Below are 21,408 nucleotides of genomic sequence, written 5' to 3'. Positions count from 1 at the left end.
TAGCCCAGGCAACAGTGAGACTTCTGACTCAAAAAAAAAAAAAAAAAAAGAGAGAGAGAGAGAGAGAGAGAGAGAAAAAGGAAATCTTGCTGCCAATACTTTCTAGCTATATGACCACAGGCAAGTTACTTATTCTCTATGAGTCTCAGTTTTTCCATCCATAGAGTGAAGCTAAACAAGATAATGTATATCTGACACAGTAGGCATGCAATAAATGGTTTTTGCTTCTGCTGCTGCTGCTGCTATTGCTACTACTGTCATTGATTTTCCACGATCTTCCCAAGGTTCCCCAGTAGAAGTAAAGTAGGACCCTACACAAATTGCCTTATACTGTCCCCAGCTTTTTCCACAGAATGTCATGAGTGGCCTATAAACTGCAGGAGGGCAGAGATCAGGTCTATCTTGTTGCTATATCTCCTCCAGTGCCAAGGAAAAGGGATGGCATATTATATGTGCTTAATTTGTTAAGTGAATGAATGAAGAACAGAATTGAGTATAAATATCAAAAATAAGAGGAAGTAGAAGTGTTAGAATGACAAAGAACAAATTAAGGAGGAAGAAATATTGCAAAAGGGCAAGTAACTTTAGGAAGTTAAAAAACAACAGGAAAAGGAAAGAGATATTACAGAAAAAAAAGAACAGGTGTAGAGGTAAAGAAAAGTATGACTGTCAGGAAACCAGCAAATAATTGAGATGAAGGAGAGAAAGAGTTCATAGTCAATAAACAAAAATTATACTGAGAAAGATAAATTAATAGACCGTAGCTTGGAAGAAAGAAGAAGGCTTCAGATACTCTTAATCTGAAGATGAGGAAGACAGAGCAAACAGAGATGATGACAGAAAAGGTAGGGTGGGTACCTAAAGGACTCTCTTTTCCCAAGGGAATAGGGGGCTAGAATTCTCTTCTAGTCCACTGAGTTGGAACAGTGGTTCTAACTTACACTCTAAAAATTATTGAAGACTCCAAAGAGTTTTTGTTTATGTGGATTATCCTATTTATATTTACATTAGAAATTAAAACTGAGAAAATTACATTTTATTCACTTAAAAGTAGCAATAAAAATTATATGTTAACATAAATACATTTTTATTAAAAAAAAAAACATTTAGTAAAAGAATGCAAATCTTTTTTGTTTTTTTTTTTTTTTTGGAGACAGGGTCTCTATCTGTTGCCTAGGCTAGAGTGTAGCGGCCCAATCATAGCTCACTGAAATTTCATACTGCCGGTTCAAGGGATCCTCCTGCCTCAAGCCTCCCAAGTAGCTGGGACTACAGGTGTGTGCCACCACACCCACCTAATTTTTCTAGTTTTTGTAGAGACAGGGTCATGCTCTTGCCCTGAGCTCAAGCAATCGTCCAGCCTCAGCCTCCCAGAGTGTTAGGATTACAGGTGTGAGCTACTGCACCTGGCCTACATTTATTTCTTCAAGGGCCACTATACATGAATTTAGTCTGAAAAAGAATTACACTTTTACTCCAAACCACAAATCACTCCTATTCAAGATTAACCAAGCCAATGACTGAGTAAGTAGTGTAAACAAAGATGCCTTCTCTGATGCCATGACAGCTTTTCCAGAGCAGGATGCAGGTCCCTGACTGGCTTCCATGTATCACACAGTGTGCCTAATCTGTTGAGTCCCCAAATCTGAGTTTCCCCATCAGGCTGACCATAAGTCATGGATAAAGGAAGTTCAGATAAAGATAACTTGATTCAATTCCTTCTGGCTAGCCATTCTCCTTGACCTCTCTGAGGCATTTCACACTGGTGGCCAAGCTTCCTCCAACTTCTATGATTCTATCTCAGCCCAGGGAACCTGTCACCATTCTAACCACTTCTGCTTCTTTGCTGGTTCCTCCTCTTCATGCCCTCTCCCACCCCTCCCCCGCAACATGTGGCCTTTCCTCAACTTTTGGCTTCTGGCTTTCTCCCTCTCCCCGCTCACACCTTCTCCTCAGTATATCTCTAAGTACAAGATTCCTAAATCTCTATGTCTAGCCCCAGTTTTACAAGCAAAGCTTCATCTGCCTCTCACATACTTGAGGCAGATAAGTAGTTGTTAAGAATGTAGCACTGCAGTCAAACTGCCTGCTTCAAATCCTGGCTGTACACCTTCTTAGCTGTGTGACCCTGAATTTGTTATTTAACCTCTCTGTAACTTGGTTTCCTCTTCTGTAAAGTGAGAATGATGACAGTACCTATCTCACGAAGTTACTGAAAGAATTAAATGATATAATTAGTGAAGCAATTAGAACGGTACCTGATATATAAGTGCTCAATAAATGATAATACAGGTCCATTATCCTTTAGCTAAAATCCTTGGGCCAAAAGTGCTTCAGAATGTACATTTTGGATTTAGAGAGGTAGTAGGGTACATGTTCTGTATATCACGTGATGCCTCCCGGGCCGGGGGCACAGTCTGGGGCAGCACGCCTGTGGTAGAGGCAGAATGCCCACAAATATTTCCTAGACTTCTCTGCATTTCAAAGTTGGATTGGGGTTTTGTGCCTAGTTTTGACTAAGAGCTAGGAACAGAATTGAGCTCCATACTCTCTTCCATGGCAGTCACATATCCTACAATAGCAGCATCTCTTTTAATCCAGGTTGCTAACTGACTGTGGGGAACACTGTCCTTCCCATCCTCATACTGGACATACTGTATTAAGTCACTGAGATTTGGGGTTTATTTGTTAACACAGTACAAACTATTTATCCAAACTATCCTAATTTTTACAATGAAAAGTATGAATAGTCACAATAAGTGGAATAAAGAAAGACTGTGAGTACCCCTATGTCTGTTCAGGCCAGGTTTGATTGCCAAATGTTTGCTGCAAATTAAAAAAAAAAAAATTATTTTAAAAATCCAGAAACTAAAAACTAAAAAAAGAAACCAAACCTTTTAGTTTACAGTACTGTTTGTATTTCAGAATTGCAGTTAAGGGATTGTGGGCCTGAAATACACACACACGTTTACAGAGTCTTTTTCCACTGTTATCTCAAACTCTACCATATATGTTTACATCACAATCTCTTAAACTAGTCGCCTTTCTCAACTATTACTAATACTGCCTTTTTTTTTTTTTAAGAGATGGGATCTTGCTATGTTGTCCAGGATGGAGTACACTGGCTATTCACTAGCATAATTGGCACAATTGTTGGGCACTACAAATTTGAACTCCTGGGTTTAAGCGATCCTCCTGCCTCAGTCTCCTGAGTAGTAGGGACTATAGAAACATGCCACTGCACCCAGCTCAGCATCACTATTTCTAACATTGGTACTGCTGCACTCTTGGCTACATGGGCTCAAATCTCTGAGTTATCCTTGATTATTTCCTTACTTTTCCCGCTCACAGCCAGACGGCAAGTTCCAATTCTCCCTTCAAAGTCCTCCAATGGAGACTCTGCTTCTCATTCTGCCTGACATCGTCATCATTAAGACCCTTCCTCCTTGCTCCTGGATTCCTAAATCCACCTCTGGAAGCCCTCCTTCCAACCCAGTCTATGCTCCTCTACAGTTCCAACCATCTTAACCACCTTTTTCACCATGTCCCTTCCTTATTCATAAAGTAATCAGTGATATCCATGACCTTGGAATAAACTCTAAATTCTCTGCTATCATTCAAAGCTCTCTAGGATTTAGGCTCACTCACTTTACCTAATCATCTCAGACTGGTTCCCACAGGAACCCCACTCTCCAGCCATTATCCATGCTCATCCTATTTTCTGAAATATGCCATATTCACTCCTTCCCCTGGGCCTTTCATCAATGTTTCCTGACCCAGAGCACTACCCTTCCTCCTTTCCACCTAACTAAACTTTTATGCATCCTTCACAGCCTAGTTCAAGTGCCTCTCCACCTGAAATGACTCCGTAACATCTTTGGCCTAAGTTCATCTTTCACTTTTCTGGCTTCCTACAACCATTACCCATTTAGGCATAGTCACATCCTACTTTCTTTTCTTCATATATTTTTTATTTCCTAGTAAGGCTGCATGATTCCTGGGGTACAGGGAACATGACATACATTTCTTCTGTGTGTCTAAGAAACTTGACTATAGGCACAGGTTGTACTGAACAGAGAGGTGCCACAGCTGCTGAGAAAAATGTTCCAGTACAAAAATTCAGGTCTAGGCAGGTTCAAGTCCCCTACCCACCACAGGCCACATGGTGAAAGGAATAGTGAGAGCCATGCTCAGGAGAGGGACAGTGCAAGCCTCCAGGTTGAGCTAAAGATTCAGGAACTCAGCAGGGGTAATAGGAGTAACTGACAATAACATCAAATTTAAGCAACAATGACCTTTTTAAAGTCTGGACTCAACAGTAGAACACGTAACAAAAGAGATCTCTCAAGAATCTGGAATTATCAGTGGTTATTAAACAAAGGTTTGTGAACTAATTTGACCTAGCAAAGCCTTGAGTTAGCTGTCATCCTTCTTTCCCTCCCTCTGATTCTGTATTACTCCCTCTCCTTGTATTTGCTATATATACCTTGGATGGCTCCCCACAACCTTGGAAATGGACTCCTTATTTTGCCAAAGATAATAAATAAAGAGAAAAGTGTGACAAAAATTAAAATTTCATTTGTAAGCATGACTCAGGAAAGTTGTAAGAGATCAGTGCAAGAGATGATTATAAAGCAATCTTCTTACAAAATATAATGCCAGGCTTGTGTGTTGCTTTGTATCTTATTTTCAAACTGGCCAGCCAATCTTATCAAGAACCCTTGAAAGAGAAGGGAAGTCCTAAAGAGCCAGGTCTATCACAGTAAAAGCAAAAGACAGTCTGCTCCATCACTGACCCTGCTGGGGGAATGGCTCCTAGAATTCTCTTCCTCTAGAACTGATAACCAAGGCCCTGCCCTGTTTGTGCTTGCCACGAAGAAAGCAGCTTTTCCACTCTGAAGCACCCACTAATGAACATCTGGAGGGTCAGATCCAGACCCCAGACTCTCCACAAGTATCTTAGGGAAACAGGAATCCATGGAAATAAGGAGTCTATTTCTTCCTCTGCTAGGATTTTCAGACATTAGGCTAGCTTCAGAAGTTTGCAAAGGATCATCAGATAGGCAGTAATGATAATGATAATCAAATAAAAGTGGAAAAGCCTTAACCCTTTTAGTTCCACAACACTATACATAGTTCTGGTTAGAAGTTTTCTCCAAAGTTCATAGCCACAATGCCAGAACATAATAGAAGTAACATAATCACTACAACTTTACATTTGTACATTTGTTTTACAACATACAAAATACTTTAAATTCTGACTATGATCTTACAATAATCTTAAGAGGTAAAGTATTATATGTCTATTATTTCAGATGGAAAAACTGAATTGAGAAAGGTTATATGACTTATACGTGGTAAAATTACTATGACTAGGAGTCAGAAGACCTGAGTTTGCTTCCTGGCTCTGCTCAATAGGCTTCTGTAAATGCTGTGTGAACCTTAAAGTATTATACACATACTCAGAGTTGCTGATGTTAACTGTTGTTGAAAGTACTCTATGAATTGTAAAATCCTATGTTAATAGATGATTAATGACTATGACTCAGGCGAGTGCTCTGTACGCTAAGCTGTCAGACCCACAGTAAGCTAGCACCCACTGATAAAGTTGATGACTGCTAAAGGAATGTTACATATCATGGCCTGCAAAACCAGTGACATCTAGGATGTGCCACACATTTAAGAACTTTGAGTAACTCTAACCATGCTTACACTGTAGGATTCCAGAAACCCAATGTATATACAGAGAACACAGACCCTACCTCTTAGCAAATATTAATAGTTTAGCTGATCACCTCAGTGCCCATGTATTCCATAGCTGCTCAGAATGCTTATTTGTTCTCAAATGCATTTTCTTTTTCAATTAGTTACCAAGCTTATTTACTTAGGGAAAAGGATGTCTAAAGTTCTGCCAAGCAGAGACATTAAGTTAGATTTTCCAGTTCTTCCAAGCCTCAGCCCCCAAACAGTTCTATCAATGAACGCACAGCTTCTCTGGCTTTCCTCACTGTGCCAAGCTTGAGCCCCATTAGGCTGTGCCAAGCTCAACTCTGCCTTGTGGCCAGCACTGCCATTCTTACACTGAAAGGCTGTTTGCCTCTGCCAGCACCATTCCACCCTTGAATAAACAACCTTTCCTGCTAGCCAAAATACTTAGTTACTTTTAACTGGGACTCTGCAATTTGAATCTTTAGCTCAATTTGACGTTTCTTAGCCCAATTTGGTATCTCTTCACAATTTAAATTAGGTTTTGATCTTTAATTCCTCTCTCCTCCTAAGTGGGGACTTTTTCACAGAAGAACTGGTAATGAAGGAAACAGTTTCATCCTATCTAAGGCCTAAGCTAACAAAAACAATAATAATATTAAACATGAATTCACTCTGTAAATTGTAAAGACCTTCATTAATGGATTATTAACATCACCAGGCTCCTTTCATCGCACTAACTTGTAAACACCTCTCCTGTACATCCTCCCCACATGCTCATCTCACCCCATCTTTCCTAGAAATGTATTTGCTGAGACTTTCTCCCTCTTTCTGCTTTCAGAATTTTGCTGAAGAATAGCTCTCCTGCTCAGATGCTGAACATCTGCTACACTTCCCAGAAGAGACCATTCTACAACCTTGACTTCATTAAGGGGAAAAGCTACCTTGAAATTTCCATTGCCCTTTTACCCAATATTAGCATAAAGCTTAGAACTTCAATTTCTAAACAGTCATGCCAGTTCCATAGCTTCACATTCCTCCTAGAATAGAATCTTAGATAGGATTCCTATTGATGAGCGTATCACAAGGCATAGAGACTCATGATCTGTGTGAAAAGAATGAATGTACCAATGAATCTCTACATATCTTCAAGCATATAATCTCTTCCTCAATAAATCAACAGTCCCTCACATAGTACATAAAGTTATGCTGTTCAGTATAATAGCCACTAGCCACACGTGCCTATTTAAATTAATAAAATTAAATAAAATTTAAAATTCTGTTCAATAGTCACATGTGGCTGGCTAGTGGCTACCACATTGGACAGTACAAATATAGAATACTTCTGTCACCACACAAAGTTTACTGAACAGCACTGACAGAGGCTACTTATGAATAATATTGTTGTAAAAATGGTGACTGACAAGAGGCACAGAACATAGGTCATCAGTAAACAGAGCTCCCTACAAATCCACTGAAACAATTTGTCTGGGAAATGAATTCCACCCTTGCAGCATGGGTAGCAGATTTAAAAATACATTTCAGTTTTAATGGATAATTTGGGTCCTTACCAAAAATTTCTTTTTCTCACTGGCCCCTGCACATGAGCTTGTTGTTACTGTGGGGCTGTTCAGAAGGGCTGAGCTGCTGCTGTTGTTTTTCTTCTTTAAAAACAAAAAAACTGAGGTTAATAATTTGTATCCTCCATGCAACAGAAAAAGCTTGATAGTATTCAGGCAAATTGTGAATCTAAAGAGCCAGTACCTCTTGTTAAGATTATATCCTAACAAATAGCCTTCTACTTTCATAACCACTGACTTCACTCCAATAACATAACAGCAGGCACAGTAAAAAGAACTTCTCTTATGATAGCTTTTAGGCTCTAAGCATAAGGATTCCTAAAAGGGAACCCTCCTTCAGGGAGCTATCAGGGACCACTCCACCCCTCCTGGGCCTTCCAATGCAAGAAAGCTTCCCCTTTTACCCACTAACTGATATCCATGCTAATAGTCCAGTTTGGAGAAAGATCAGCTAACTGGAGCAACATTAGCAAACACACTCCTCATAGGAAGACAGGAAGGAAAGTGAGGTCATTAGGCTCAAGCCTGGGGGAGGGGACTCACTTCTGGTAAAATACTCCTTCCAAAAGTGGCTTTGAATACAAATGAGTTACAAGGGACACACGGACACACACACACGGACACACACACACACACACACGAATAACAAGGTATGAAAATAGTACGAGAATGATCCCTAATCTATTATTCCCCCCATTCTGCAAGGTAACCACAACAATAAGAGCAGCTTTCTAATAAGAGCAGCATGTTGTAACCTTCTGTTACAACATGAAACAAAACGACTCCTCTCCCCCTAGGGTCCCTAGTATTCCTAAAAGCAGGAAATACTCTGGGAAGCTATATCTAGCAGACCTCAGTCAGAAGAACTTTAGAGCCTTATACTATTTCTAGGAACCCAGGGTACTTCTGAAGAATTAGTCAAGGTGTGAATGAGAGAGGACGTTAGCTGATAATAAAGAGAACCACAAGACAGAATGTCATGGACAAATTTTTAAACACGCCCAACATAGTCAGCTGATATAGCACTGGACACCCACTAGGTAGGAAGGCTCTCCATCATTCCTCTTTGTAGGCCAAAGTACCCAGGAGACAGGGAAGTAAGTGGAGTAGAGGTGAGAAGATGCTCAATGGTATACAAATTTAAATGTTAACAAAAACAGGAAATATTTCCCTAAAGAAGCATATAACTCTCAATAAAACAAGCACTCTCAACTACCTGAGTAATAAGGGATAACAACTATAAACAATAATAACAAAATCATTCATTGTTGCCTTTAGAATATACTATGTGACAATTTCATAAATAAATTTCCCTTCCTAATTATATTTTACATAAGGTAATACCAAATTAATAAATTTTTCCTGGGCATATATTATAAGGTAGCTAAAAACATGAGTTAGGAATCATGAATTTGAATAAAATATTTGCCAAATAATCAGTAAAGGGAAAAAAATTATGTGAATACTGCCCCCATAACAAGTGAAGGAATTATTCTTATTCTCCACAGAAGAAACTCTATGCACAAGGCTTTGGGATTCCAGATCACGGACCCACACTTGATAGGTATATGTCGCTTACCATTTATGTTTTTAATTTTCATTTATTTTTTATTTATTTATTTATTTATTTATTTATTTATTTATTTATTTATTTATGAGACAGAGTCTCGCTTTGTTGCCCAGGCTAGAGTGAGTGCCATGGCATCAGCCTAGCTCACGGCAACCTCAAACTCCTGGGCTCAAGTGATCCTCCTGCCTCAGCCTCCCCAGTAGCTGGGACTACAGGCATGTGCCACCATGCCCAGCTGATTTTTTCTATATATATATTAGTTGGCCAATTAATTTCTATTTTTAGTAGAGACGGGGTCTCGCTCTTGCTCAGGCTGGTTTTGAACTCCTGACCTCAAGCAATCTGCCCGCCTCGGCCTCCCATAGTGCTAGGATTATAGGCGTGAGCCACCGCGCCCAGCCTCACTTACCATTTAATAGACTAGAGGGAACCAACATAATTCAAGCCTGGTATTAAACTACCCTTGGCTTTTCATATTTTTCCATTTGAGTTTCTTTCTTTTTTTTGGTGGAGACAGAGTCTCGCTCTGTCACCCTGGGCAAGAGTGCAGTGGTGTCATCGTAGCTCACTACAACCTCCAACTCCCAGGCTCAAGTATCCTCCTGCCTCAGCCTCTTGAATAGGTAGGTGTGCACCACAACGCCTGGCTAATTTTTCTTTTTTTTAGTAGAGATGGGGTCTTGCTCTTGCTCAGGCTGGTCTTGAACTCCTGAACTCAAGTAATCCACCTGCCTCAGCTTCCCACAGTGCTAGAATTACAGGCGTAAGCCACCACGCCCAGCCATATTTCCCATTTGAAAACCCCTTCCCAACAAATCTAGTTAAGCTCTGCCAGGGCCACACACACCTGCCTATTTGGGTGACCCGGGTCTTTGTTCTTCATGGTCTCATATCCAGGCACCGGGGCACGTCGGTTCATCTTGAGGGCCACAAGATCCTTCATGATCGAGTTCAGTGCCTCCTGCTCATCTGCAACAAATGAGAGCATATGGGCTAAGATACTTAAATATAGACCAGTAAAGCACTTTCACAAATTATATGACTAATAGGGAGTTTTGCCCAGGTAAAATGACAAACCCAGTAACTTAAATCACATGCAGCTGATGCTTCCCAAAAGGTCAGACTGTGGCAATTTGAATTTTAATGGATTCTTAACAGCCCGCCAATCATGTTTCTGGAAGCACTATTCACCAATTCATTGCCAGGAAGGGAGGTACTTCAACAGAGCAATTTGTCCAGTGCCAGAGACACTCAACCAGGATAAATAGATGAAAAGTTGGAGTGAAAAACAACAAAGTACAGTGTGGCAGGGTATTGACTAAAAAGATGAATCCATAGAGAGCTGAATATAGCACAGAGTCAGTCCCAGGCTTATTCTTAAAGCATCATATGTGGGAGAGCACATTTTAAAAAGTAGCAAACAAAGGACATCAGGTAGCTGCTTTGAACAGAAGTTGTTTTACAAGCCTAGCCTTTAAATGTTCCCTCAAACTCTTTACAAATTTATAGGCCTTCTGCTTCCCACAGGGAAGTCAAAGGGCACTTCTATTGTTTTTCTTCCCTAACTGACCAAGCAATGCATTGTCTCTACATTACTGGCATTACTTTTAATCTCCTTTTCTTGAAATAGCATAGAGTACCAGACTTCTCATGCATTGACGACAACTGACCAAAACCCAGAACCCAAACCAGCCCAACTCCATGTTTTACAAAATTCTCCCAGGTCCTTCACAAAACCTTTGTCCACTCAAACAGCACTTGGAGGTTGAAAGTAAATAAACCTGTCCATCTGGAAGGGAACATGAGGGATGAGTTATTACATGTGCTTTGGTGACAAGTGAGTCATTGAGGACTTAGGACACACCTTAAAAGAATTACAAAAAATTCCACCCAAAGAGAGTTCCTATCTTCTGCCCTTTATCATATTCCCCATGGAAAGGAAAGAACAGCATGAAGTCTCGATCTTTTTTTTTTTTTTTTGAGACAGAGTCTTACTCTGTCCTCCCAGCTAGAGTTCAGTGGCATCATTATAGCTCACTGTAACCTCAAACTCCTGGGCTCAAATGATCCTCCTGCCTCAGCCTCCCAAGTAGCTGGGACTATAGGCACATGCTACTGTGCCTGGTTAATTTTTCTATTTTTTGTAGAGACAGGGTCTCACTCTTGCTCAGGCTGGTCTTGAAGTCCTGGCCTCAAGCAATCCTCCCCACCTCGGCTCCTAAAGTGCTGGAATTACAGGCATGAGCCACCACACCTGGCCCCAAGAACAGCATGAAGTATAGGAAGCCTAAGTGCTCTAGTCTCTTCTTCCACATTATTTGTCTTTCTCTTCTTCCTAGAACAAATCTGCTTCAAGTGCTCTAATGCCCCCTCAGAGGTGCAGGAAAGGAAGGACAAAGGTGCCTATAAAGAGGTTTTTGCTTGTTCAGAAATGTAAAATTAGATTTAAAATTTACAGGAAGGCCAGCTCGGTGGCTCACGCCTATAATCCTAGCACTCTGGGAGGCCAAGGCAGGCGGATCGCTCAAGGTTAGGAGTTCAAAACCAGCCTGAGCAAGAGCAAGACCTCGTCTCTACTAAAAATAGAAAGAAATTAATTGGTCAACTAATATATATAGAAAAAATTAGCCGGGCATGGTGGCACATGCCTGTAGTCCCAGTTACTTGGGAGGCTGAGGCAGGAGGATCGCCTGAGCCCAGGAGTTTGAGGTTGCTGTGAGCAAGGCTGACACCACAGCACTCACTCTAGCCTGGGCAACAAAAGGAGACTCTGTCTCAAAAAAAAAAAGAAAAAAAAAAACTTACAGGAAAAACATAAGAGTAGCTTCCCATATGATTCCACTTCAAAACACATACAAAGTACATATGTATAAGAGTGACATAGCTGTAGTACTGACAGTATGAAGTAAAGTGCATAAGGAAGGAGGAAGTGGGTACCTACAAAAAGATATTTGTCAAAATTAAAACACATAAATCCCATTGATTATTTTATATCTTCTAGCAATTTCCCTATAGCTGCCTTAAAGAAAGGGAACTTGTTTGGTTTTTGGTTTTGTTTTTTAGTCTCAACCAAGGTTTAAAAACCAGAGCATATCTTGCTGTACATTGTGCATTTGAAAAATAAATAAATAAAATAAAAACTAGAGCATAACCCTTAAGCTAGGAAAATTCACTTATGTATTATATATAGGTTTATATATTAAATTGGCTTATATACTATTAAATATAATATATACACAATAGAGCCAACTGTAACAATAAATTGGTATCAATATAAGGAGGATTATGACTAGGTAGGTGTTTTCTGAGGAACATCCAACAATATTCCTTTTTTTTTTTTATGTCTCCCCACTATTTTTAGTCTCTACTAAAAATAGAAAGAAATCAATTGGCCAACTAAAAATACATAGAAAAAATTAGCAAGGCATGGTGGCACATGCCTGTAATCCCAGCTACTCGGGAGGCTGAGGCAGGAGGATCCCTTGAGCCCAGGAGTTTGAGGTTGCTGTGAGCTAGGCTAACGCCATGGCACTCTAGCCCGGGCAACACAGTGAGACTCTTGTCTCCAAAAAAAAAAAAAAAAAGAATTGAAAATTTCAGTTGTTGTCTCAACTCACATAGTGAATCAAAATAGATGTGAACACACACACGCACACTTTTCAGGTCAGATCCACAAGTATGACTGAAGAAATAATTTCTAATTCTGTATAATAAGATGATGCCGTATAATAAGATAAGGGCTGGTTTATCAGGTTGATAAATTCTGTTTCCAGGAAGCTAACCAATTCCTGGCATTACTTAATGAATAAATTTGTTTGGTAGTTCCAGCACTGAGAACACATTACAGCGGCAGTCCCTAATCCTTCGGCTGTGGACCAGTACTGGGCTGTGGCCTGTTAGGAACAGGGCCACACAGCAGGAGGTGAGCAGTCAACCCAGCAAAGCTTCATCTGTATTTACAGCTGCTTCCCACTGCTGGCACCACCACCTGAACTCTTCCTCCTGTGAGATCAGTGGCAGCTTTAGATTCTCACAGGAGAGTGAACCCTACTGTAAACTGCACATGCCAGGGATCTAGGCTGTGCACTTCTTATGAGAATCTAATGCCTGATGATCTGAGGTAAAAGCAAGGTGGTGATGCTAGCACTGGGGAGTGGCTAAAAATACAAATTATCATTAGCAGAGAGGTATGACTGCACAGACACCATAATAAATCACTGTCTCCCATCACCCACTGATGGGACTGTCTAGTTGCAGGAAAACAAGCTCAGGACTCCCACTGATTCTGCATTATGGTGAGTTGTATAATTATTTCATTATATATTACAATGTAATAATAGAAATAAAGTACACAATAAATGTAATGTATTTGAATCAGCCCGAAACTATCCCTACCCAGCCCAACCCTGGTCTGTGGAAAAACTGTCTTCCATGAAACCAGTCCCTGGTGCCAAAAAGGTTGGGGACCGCTGCACTATAGGAATAGTTGGCACTATCACCTGAAATCTTGGACAACTGACACAAGGAAAGCAGGGTTATAGATTCTGATTTTGTGTCAAAGTCAAGCACATTACCACCAGAGGCAGACGGGTTCTTCAATTGATACTTCAAATTGAGGATATGGATAAAGACGAGAAGTAAACAAGTGGCTCTTTTAGGCATTTCTTCCTAGATTGAGTTGTTTTTTTTTTTTCTCTTCCCCCCAAAAGTGACATTGCTACAAACACTTGGCAGTCACAAGCCAGTTATTCCTGTGGTATGGATTGATATTTTAGCTGAATTATCAGCATTCCCTCAATGTGGCATTCCTTAAAGAAAACAAAAACAAAGTTGTAAAAACAAATTACAGCTTTCTTATGAGTACAGCAGTCAGGAATATGAACTTTGGAGTCAGAAAAATTAGGGCATAAGGAGGTCTTGAGCAAATTACTTATTCTCCCTAAACCTCATTTTCCTCATCTGTCAAATGGAGATAATGAAAGTATTATTTCACAGAGCTGCTGTGAGAGTTAAAAGCAAAAGAAAACTTAAAAATTATGTCTCAAGGTACCTAACACTTAGTAATGCTAAAAAAATGCTGGCTATTATTATTAATGGGAAAAGGTCAATGGAAAAAGACTGGAGGCCACTTAATGTACCCTGATACTTAACTTCATTCCAAATTTTCATTAATCATTAACAATAACCATTTACTAAACACTTATTACATATTATACATTAGAAAGTTTTAAAAGATATTTCCAGGTGTTCAAACTCTAGGGATAAAAAGATAAGCAACACACAAGAGGTTATAAAAAAGACTGAATTAGACAATATACAAAGCAGAGTATATAAACAAATATATAAACATATATTTTCAATTCTACCTTTAGCTTTCTATGCAGGAAGAAATGAAAAAAAAAATAAATAAAAATGTATTTTCAAAAATACAAATAGTAAGAGATTATATAGATGATTTTACACAATTATTAACAGAATAAAGATTCTTCAAGAAAAGCAAGCAGTTCCAGCTATGACTGAGAGCTTAGAAAATGAACTCAGGAGGAAAAAGGACATGAAGAGTAAGCAACGGGATACCAAGGAAGAAAGGAGGGTCAGGGACTGTTCCTCAGTGAGTGATCCTGATCAAGCAGAGTAGGAAGAAGGGAAGCTGGCAAGGAAGGCTTTAAGAGGATTGGAAAAAACAAAAGAATGGCACCACTGAAGCCAAGACCAAAGAAGGGTAGTAGCAGGCACAGGCCAGAAATGTCCAGTAGTGTGGCAGAGGCAGAAACAAAATTTTAAAGGGAATGAAGAAGCTGGAGATTAAAAGAAAATTAAGTTGAGGGAGGAGTAATAACACGCTATAACCTTGGAAAGATTTCATGAGGATGAGGGTAGTCTGACATACTTAGAAACTACCTGAAGAAGCACAAAGAGAAAGCAGTTAATTGTAGAGATTAAGAGTTTAAAAATCTAGGAAGGGGAGGAATAGTCATGGAAAATAGAAAAGAATGGATCTATGAAACAAAGATTAGAGTTCAGGCTTAACAAGTGTTTAAGAAACAGTTTTAAGCAGACAGGTATCCGTAATTCCTCTCTGGCGTGTGTTTTTTCTTCTCCTGATACCCTGACCTGTGGTATGGAAGCAGCCAAGCAACACACTCCTTTTTGTTTAGCTCCAGCAGGAAGCCACTCTTCCATACTGAGCTATACTTCTATCTAAAAGGAAGGTTTTAAGGCATTTCCCACTTATGAGGTCCCTTGGCTAAGAACTCAGAAAAGTTGCCAAAAGCACCATGTTCTCCAATAAACATTGCTGTCCTGCATGATGTCTGTTTACTATGCCACACACGCTCTCTTTTCCATGTATACAATCCCTAAAGTAATATTTTTATCTTTGTTTTCACTTAACAAAATGATGTTATTTCTTCATCTTGCCAATGCTCTATCTGGCTCTGCCAGACCGTGTGATTGAACTGCTCACTCAGGAGAGCTCAGACTTCAGTGTCCCTGAGTCAGATTTTACTATCTTCCACTTCATGACATTTCACATACTTCCACTGCCTCCACCCTGTCCATACCCGGGCAAACATCATTTTACAATAACTATGTGAAATATAAAGTCCAATCCCCAATTCACAAGATACTTTTCTCCTTCAAGAACATGATTGAACCTTTGCTAGATTGCAAAATTAAATACTGGCATTTATTTTTTTGGTCCTAGGATATAAAAGACATTCAATATTAACTGATGGAGGCCAGGCGCGGTGGCTCAAGCCTGTAATCCTAGCTCTCTAGGAGGCTGAGGCGGGCTGATTGCTCCAGGTCAGGAGTTCGAAACCAGCCTGAGCAAGAACGAGACCCTGTCTCTACTATAAATAGAAACAAATTAATTGGCCAACTAATATACATAGAAAAAATTAGCCGGCCATGGTGGTGCATGCTTGTAGTCCCAGCTACTCAGGAGGCTGAGGCAGAAGGATTGCTTGAGCCCAGGAGATTGAGGTTGCTGTGAGCTAGGCTGACTCCATGGCACTCACTCTAGCCTGGGGCAACAAAGTGAGACTCTGTCTCAAAAAAAAAAATATTAACTGATGGGTCAAAATTTTAAAATATATACTACAAAGTAAGCCATTGCTTCCTCATAAGAATCAATATAGGTGTTCAAACTCTGGGGATATTTTATTTTATTTTTATTTTTTAGAGACAGTTTCACCCTGTAGCCCCCAGTAGAGCACAGTGGCGTCAGCCTAGCTCACAGCAACCTCAAACTCCTGGGCTCAAGGGATCCTCCTGCCTCAGCCTCCCAAGTAGCTGGACTACAGACACCTGGCTAATTTTTCTGTTTTTAGTAGAAATAGGTTGTTGCTCTTGGTCAGGCTGGTCTTGAACTCCTGAGCTCAAGCAATCCTCCTGCCTAGGCCTCCCAGAGTGCTAGGATTACAAGTGTGGGCCATCACACCCAGCCTATATTTATTTTAATGTTTGATGAAATTAGCCCAAGGGACTGGGACCTATAAAATTATATGTGCCAACACCAAAACTACAGAATTGATCTCTCCCTCCTTTGTATCTTTACATGCTTTTGCACTTATTTGTTTACATGTTTCTGGTTCACCTTAACCAACTGTGACTTCTTGAGGACAGGATAATGCAGGTAACAAGGCTTAATACTATGTCTGGCACATAGGAGATATTTGACAAATGGATAAAGAATAAATGGATAGGCCGGGTGCGGTGCCTCATGCCTGTCATCCTAGCACTATGGGAGGCTGAGGCGGGCGGATTGCTCGAGGTCAGGAGTTCGAAACCAGCCTGAGCAAGAGCAAGACCCCGTCTCTACTATAAATAGAAACAAATTAATTGGCCAACTAATACATATAGAAAAAATTAGCCGGCCATGGTGGCTCATGCCTGTAGTCCCAGCTACTCAGGAGACTGAGGCAGAAGGATCGCTTGAGCCCAGGAGTTTGAGGTTGCTGTGAGCTAGGCTGACGCCACGGCACTCACTCTAGCTTGGGCAATAAAGTGAGACTCTGTCTCAAAAAAAATAAAAAATAAAAAAAAGAATAAATGGATAGCTTACACAAAACCAGAAAAACTACATCTTATCTTCTGTGTAGTCCCCTTATTAATGCTCAGTTGGACAGATGTTTACTTTTCATAAATGCCTAAAATTCAGTTTTAAAATCCAATTGTCATTTTTTAAATGTCAGAAATATAATCATGACACAGCCATGTTGATTAGTAAATTGTGATCCAAGTTTCAATCAGATCAAAATTGCTATCTATTCAGAGTCTACACAGGTGGTCAGATTCTACCTAAAGTGAATTGAGACTAGTCTAATAGGGAGCTCCCAACATCCTTGGAACCCTAGAGACACAGGTGTCTGCTATAAGTCACAATGATTCTGACTTCAAATCAGAACCAGACCACCTGTAATCCTATATTCAGTTCACTACAGTTTCCTGTAACATTTCCAAGTTGTTACATATTTTTTAGCAATATATCCCACTAAGTTTGAGATTACATTTATAAAAATACCAAATAATACTAATGAATCAGTCTCAGATATTATTAACAGCATTTGCCATTATACTTACTAAAATTGGGAGAGAATTCTAGTGTGACCAAGGAAAAATGACCAGTCAATCCAGATTTTTTATAGCCACATAGTATCAAAGCCAAAAAAAAAAAATTCCTATTATTTACATGGATAAGTATAGTTTCCACTAGAAATTTACTGGAACTAACAGCCAATATAAAAACTGACCTGTTTTTATTAACCCAAGTTGTCAAACAAGCTTTAGTCTAGGGCTTAGAACAGCTAAGGAAAATATGACTGTTAATCAAAGAACCTGCAGGGCAGAGATTCAAATTAGTTTTAGTCCTTTCTCCTCACTGGGCTGGAATTTAACAAGTATAACTAAAATATTAAGAAGTCTATGTTTCTTTCTTATCAACTCCTTGAGTTTATTTAGAACTACAGCAACTAAAAAAACCTGACTTAACTGGGAATTTGAATGTTTATCCTTTACATCACCAAAACGGAAACTAGTATTTAACAGAGAAATTGTGTGTACATATATCCTCACTGAGCCCTATATAAACCAAATTAAAGAACCGGGTATCTAGGAGAATTCAATATTAGCTCTAATAGTGTGCAAATTCATCTACTAAAGGAAAAAATAAATTAAATAAAATAAAAGAGGGAGAGAATGGTATGGGGAAAAGGAAGTGCTGAAGAAAGCCAAGGCAGTGATTCTTAAACAAGCTTGCCTAATACACAGCCTCAGTTTTTCATGTAAAACTGACATGGGAACAAATGAGAAGATACTGAGTTCCTGGTCCTTTTTTTCTTTGGGACTCTGGATCCTACCTATATAGTACCTTTCCTCCCCATCACTGGTCTCTCCATATAGCCACATACTTTTTGAAAATGTCTTGAAATGTGAAAACAGGCTCACCTCTATTTTCACATTAGATAATGAGATGTAGCTAACATATCTGGGCACTCCAACTGGTTTAGCAGTCATGTGGGTGGTCTGCACACCTTCAAGTTTTTCACAGTCCCCCCCTTTGGGACTTAAGGCTGCTCCCACAGGACAAAAGGAAAGACTTATTAGAAAGACTATCACAATGTAAGTTCATAAATCTAAGATTGATTCAAATTCTATAACATACAAGATAAATGTCTGATCCTGGGGAGGACAAGAATAATTGTGCCCCATTTATAGTAAATGTTCAATAAAGATTTGTTGAATTATATATTTAAATACCAGGCCTTACTGTGTTCCTTTTATGCCTACTCTCATAGGAGACCTTTCCCCAGAAGAGTAAGCACTTTTGAAGCACAAGGAAACAGTAAGCCCAGCAACTGAACAAACCCTTCGCACACTGTACGAGGGACAGCATGAAATAGAACAAGGCAATTCATTCAAAACAGAGTGTAAAGATGGATCACAAAAGACTATGTGGCCAGTGTGATACAGCATGCACTTAACCTTCTACAAAAATGACTTAACCTTGTTAATAGGGCAAGGCAAACATTAATGTTCCCTCTTCACATGGAGCACTTCACAGAAGCAACAAATGGCTCTGCAGAGGACCCTTTCACTAAAGTTTACCCCTTTATTATTCAGGAAAACACCAAATATTTTTGCAAAACTTGCGATTGGGGACAACAGTGTCACACCTGTCACACACACACAACAGGAGAAGCAAAGCACATTTCAAATGTTATTTGCTTCTTAATCTAGTACAGGAGTCATTTGTTAAATTACCAAAAAAGATATGAAATATAATTCAGTTCAAATGCTGCGTTTCTTAGATTACATCTTCACAGCAGAAACTGCAAATATTGACAAAAAGGAAATGATTTCATAGAAATTCTTTTGTGTAGCAAATGTTTCTTTCAAAAGTTACATAATTTCAGGGATACCGCAAGATAATAGATGTAAAACTGGATTTTTCAAAAAATAAGATAAGAATTATAAGTGGCAGCACCCAACCAGTTCCTAACTTCCAGCAATCTGTGTGCTGCACGCATTTCTCCACCGCGCGGTTAATAACAGAAATCCATCCCCAAACGCCCTCCCCCCTGAGCTGGGGCGCGCACAGGGCTCCAGAGCAAGCCTCGGGAACTCTCACAGGCCGGCCTGTGTGAGCAAAGGGAAGGAAATGACACAGGCAGGAAAAAAAAGCAAATCAAGGAAAAGACACAACAGCAGCTGGGGCCTGCACCAGCCTCCAGCTCGGGCCCCACACTGCGCTCTCGCTCCCCCTCCCTTGGGCTCGCGGTCCGGTTCGCTCGGGCCGAAGCTGGGCTGCCCCGCCGAGCACGGGCCCTTCGTCCGGCTGCCGCTTTCTCGGGATGCGCCCGCCGCGCCGCCCGGAAGGAGGGCTACCGAGTAGGCTCGGCCGGCCGAGCCGCCCCGGGGCCCCGGAGAGCCAGAACCCTCGCCTGGGCCGCGGCGGCGCGAGCGAGGCGGGCGAGCGGCCGGCGGTCCGCAGCCCCGGGCCAGGCGGGCTGTCCATGCCTGTCAGGCGGCGGCCCAGGGTCCTCCTCCCCTCAGCCTGGGGCGGGGCGTCGCGAAGCAGCGCGGGCACAGGCCGGGGCGGTGGCGACACTCACCCATGGTGGCGATGGCGGCGGCGGCGGCGGCTCGAGCCCGGCAGTGTCACCTCCGCAGCCGGGGCTGCATGCCGGGGGCCCGGGCGGCGGGGACGGCAGCGGGCCTGGCTCCGCGCGGGGGGCGCGGGCTGCGCTCGGGGCCCCCGCCGCCTCCCCAGGCTCCGGCTCCGGCTCCGCCCGCGGCCGGGCGCTGTGGCATGGGCAGGGTGGCCCGCTACATCCCCGGAGCTCCTGGGCTTGGCCCAGCCCGGCCTCGGCGGCGCCGCTCGGCCAGCCCGCCCGCCAGTAGCTCAGCCCCGCACTCGCTCCGTCCGGCCGCCGTTCTCCACCTCAGGAACGCTCCGAAAAACAAACCGCTGGTCGCGCAGCTCGCCCCCCAGTCTGTCACTCACGCCAGCGTCCGCCAATCCCGGGCAGCCGCTGGACCATCGCACCACCCCCACTCACTTCACTAGCCAATAACGAGCAGAAAGTCGGCGGCCCCCTCGTCCCCCTCCGACTCTCTCCCAACACCCTAACTCTCAGCCGCCAGCTAATCATCAACACCACACGATGAACCAATCCCGCCTACTCTTGCAGGATGCCAATGGGCGAAGCCAAGATAGTTTCCGAGGGCTGTCAATCATCGAGACAGCGCCGGTTCCCTGCGCTTCTAGCCAATCACGTAGAGGCCTCTGGGCACCCCCCCCCCGCCAGTGCATCCCTCGCTGGGGCTCCCGACCCTCTCCCCAGGAGGTGTCAGTTGCTCCAATCACCGCTCTGTCGTGGGGCTCCGCCCACATTCCCACCTCCAGTCAGTCACTGAAGATTCGGTCGGCGCGCGGGCTGGCGCCGTTCCCCGCCGGCTACTTAGGGGCTGGGGCTAGCAGAAGGCTGCTGGAAGGGCCCTCGGGCTTTCCGCCCTCCTGGTTTTTGGTGGTCCCCTTGGTCTGGACGGTTCCTGGGACCGGCGTCCTACTCCTCCCTGTGCCCGGCACGGGGCGCCTAACGAGCGGAGAGGGTCTGCCCTGGCTGGTCCTCGCGTCCAGACGCTGTGCTGGCCCGGAGGCAGGGGCGGCCACGCCACTGCCCCCCTTTCCTTGGGTCTCCTACCTCCAGGGCCACACCCTCTGGTCTTGGTTCCACAGGCCTCAGAGGCTGAGGTAGTGCTGGAATGTGGGTCCTTGGAAATCTGTGAGTTTCTCCAGAAGTTTTTTCAGAAAATAACTTTTTTCTGGTTATAAAAATAACACAAGCCTTTTGTAGAAAAATGCAGAAAAGTATAAAAAATAAAATTTAAAAATCCCACCCCAGAGATAATCGTGTCTATTTCCTATCTCTATAGATGTTTGACAAAAATGCCTTTGTGTCGTTCTGTGGTGTTTACATTTTAAGTGTTTTCCCGTACCACTAAATATTGTTCCAAAACAATCGTATTTGATATTCCAAAATAAAA

At 42.0% G+C, this 21,408-nt stretch overlaps 1 protein-coding gene across 4 annotated transcripts in view; it reads right to left on the bottom strand.

Annotated features, from left to right (window-relative positions):
* MAP3K3 (mitogen-activated protein kinase kinase kinase 3) overlaps nt 1–20,373 on the bottom strand; it is a 69,001-nt gene extending 48,628 nt beyond the window's left edge. For 2 of the 4 annotated variants that reach the window (XM_012747293.3, XM_012747294.3), the window contains exons 1-3: nt 19,974–20,373; nt 9,704–9,825; nt 7,278–7,370 (exon numbers count right to left, since the gene is read on the bottom strand). In XM_012747293.3, the coding sequence (XP_012602747.2) occupies nt 7,278–7,370; nt 9,704–9,825; nt 19,974–19,977 (219 nt within the window). In that variant the 5' untranslated portion in view covers nt 19,978–20,373. The remainder of the gene's footprint in view (nt 1–7,277; nt 7,371–9,703; nt 9,826–19,973) is intronic. The other 2 variants (XM_012747298.3, XM_012747297.3) reach the window with 2 other exon arrangements.
* Nucleotides 20,374–21,408: the final 1,035 nt, after the last annotated feature.

The sequence above is a fragment of the Microcebus murinus genome, chromosome 18 (assembly GCF_040939455.1).
Source record: "Microcebus murinus isolate Inina chromosome 18, M.murinus_Inina_mat1.0, whole genome shotgun sequence".
NCBI lineage: Eukaryota > Metazoa > Chordata > Mammalia > Primates > Cheirogaleidae > Microcebus > Microcebus murinus.
Note: the sequence above shows the minus strand (reverse complement) of the source record. Positions and strands in the feature narration are given on the sequence as shown.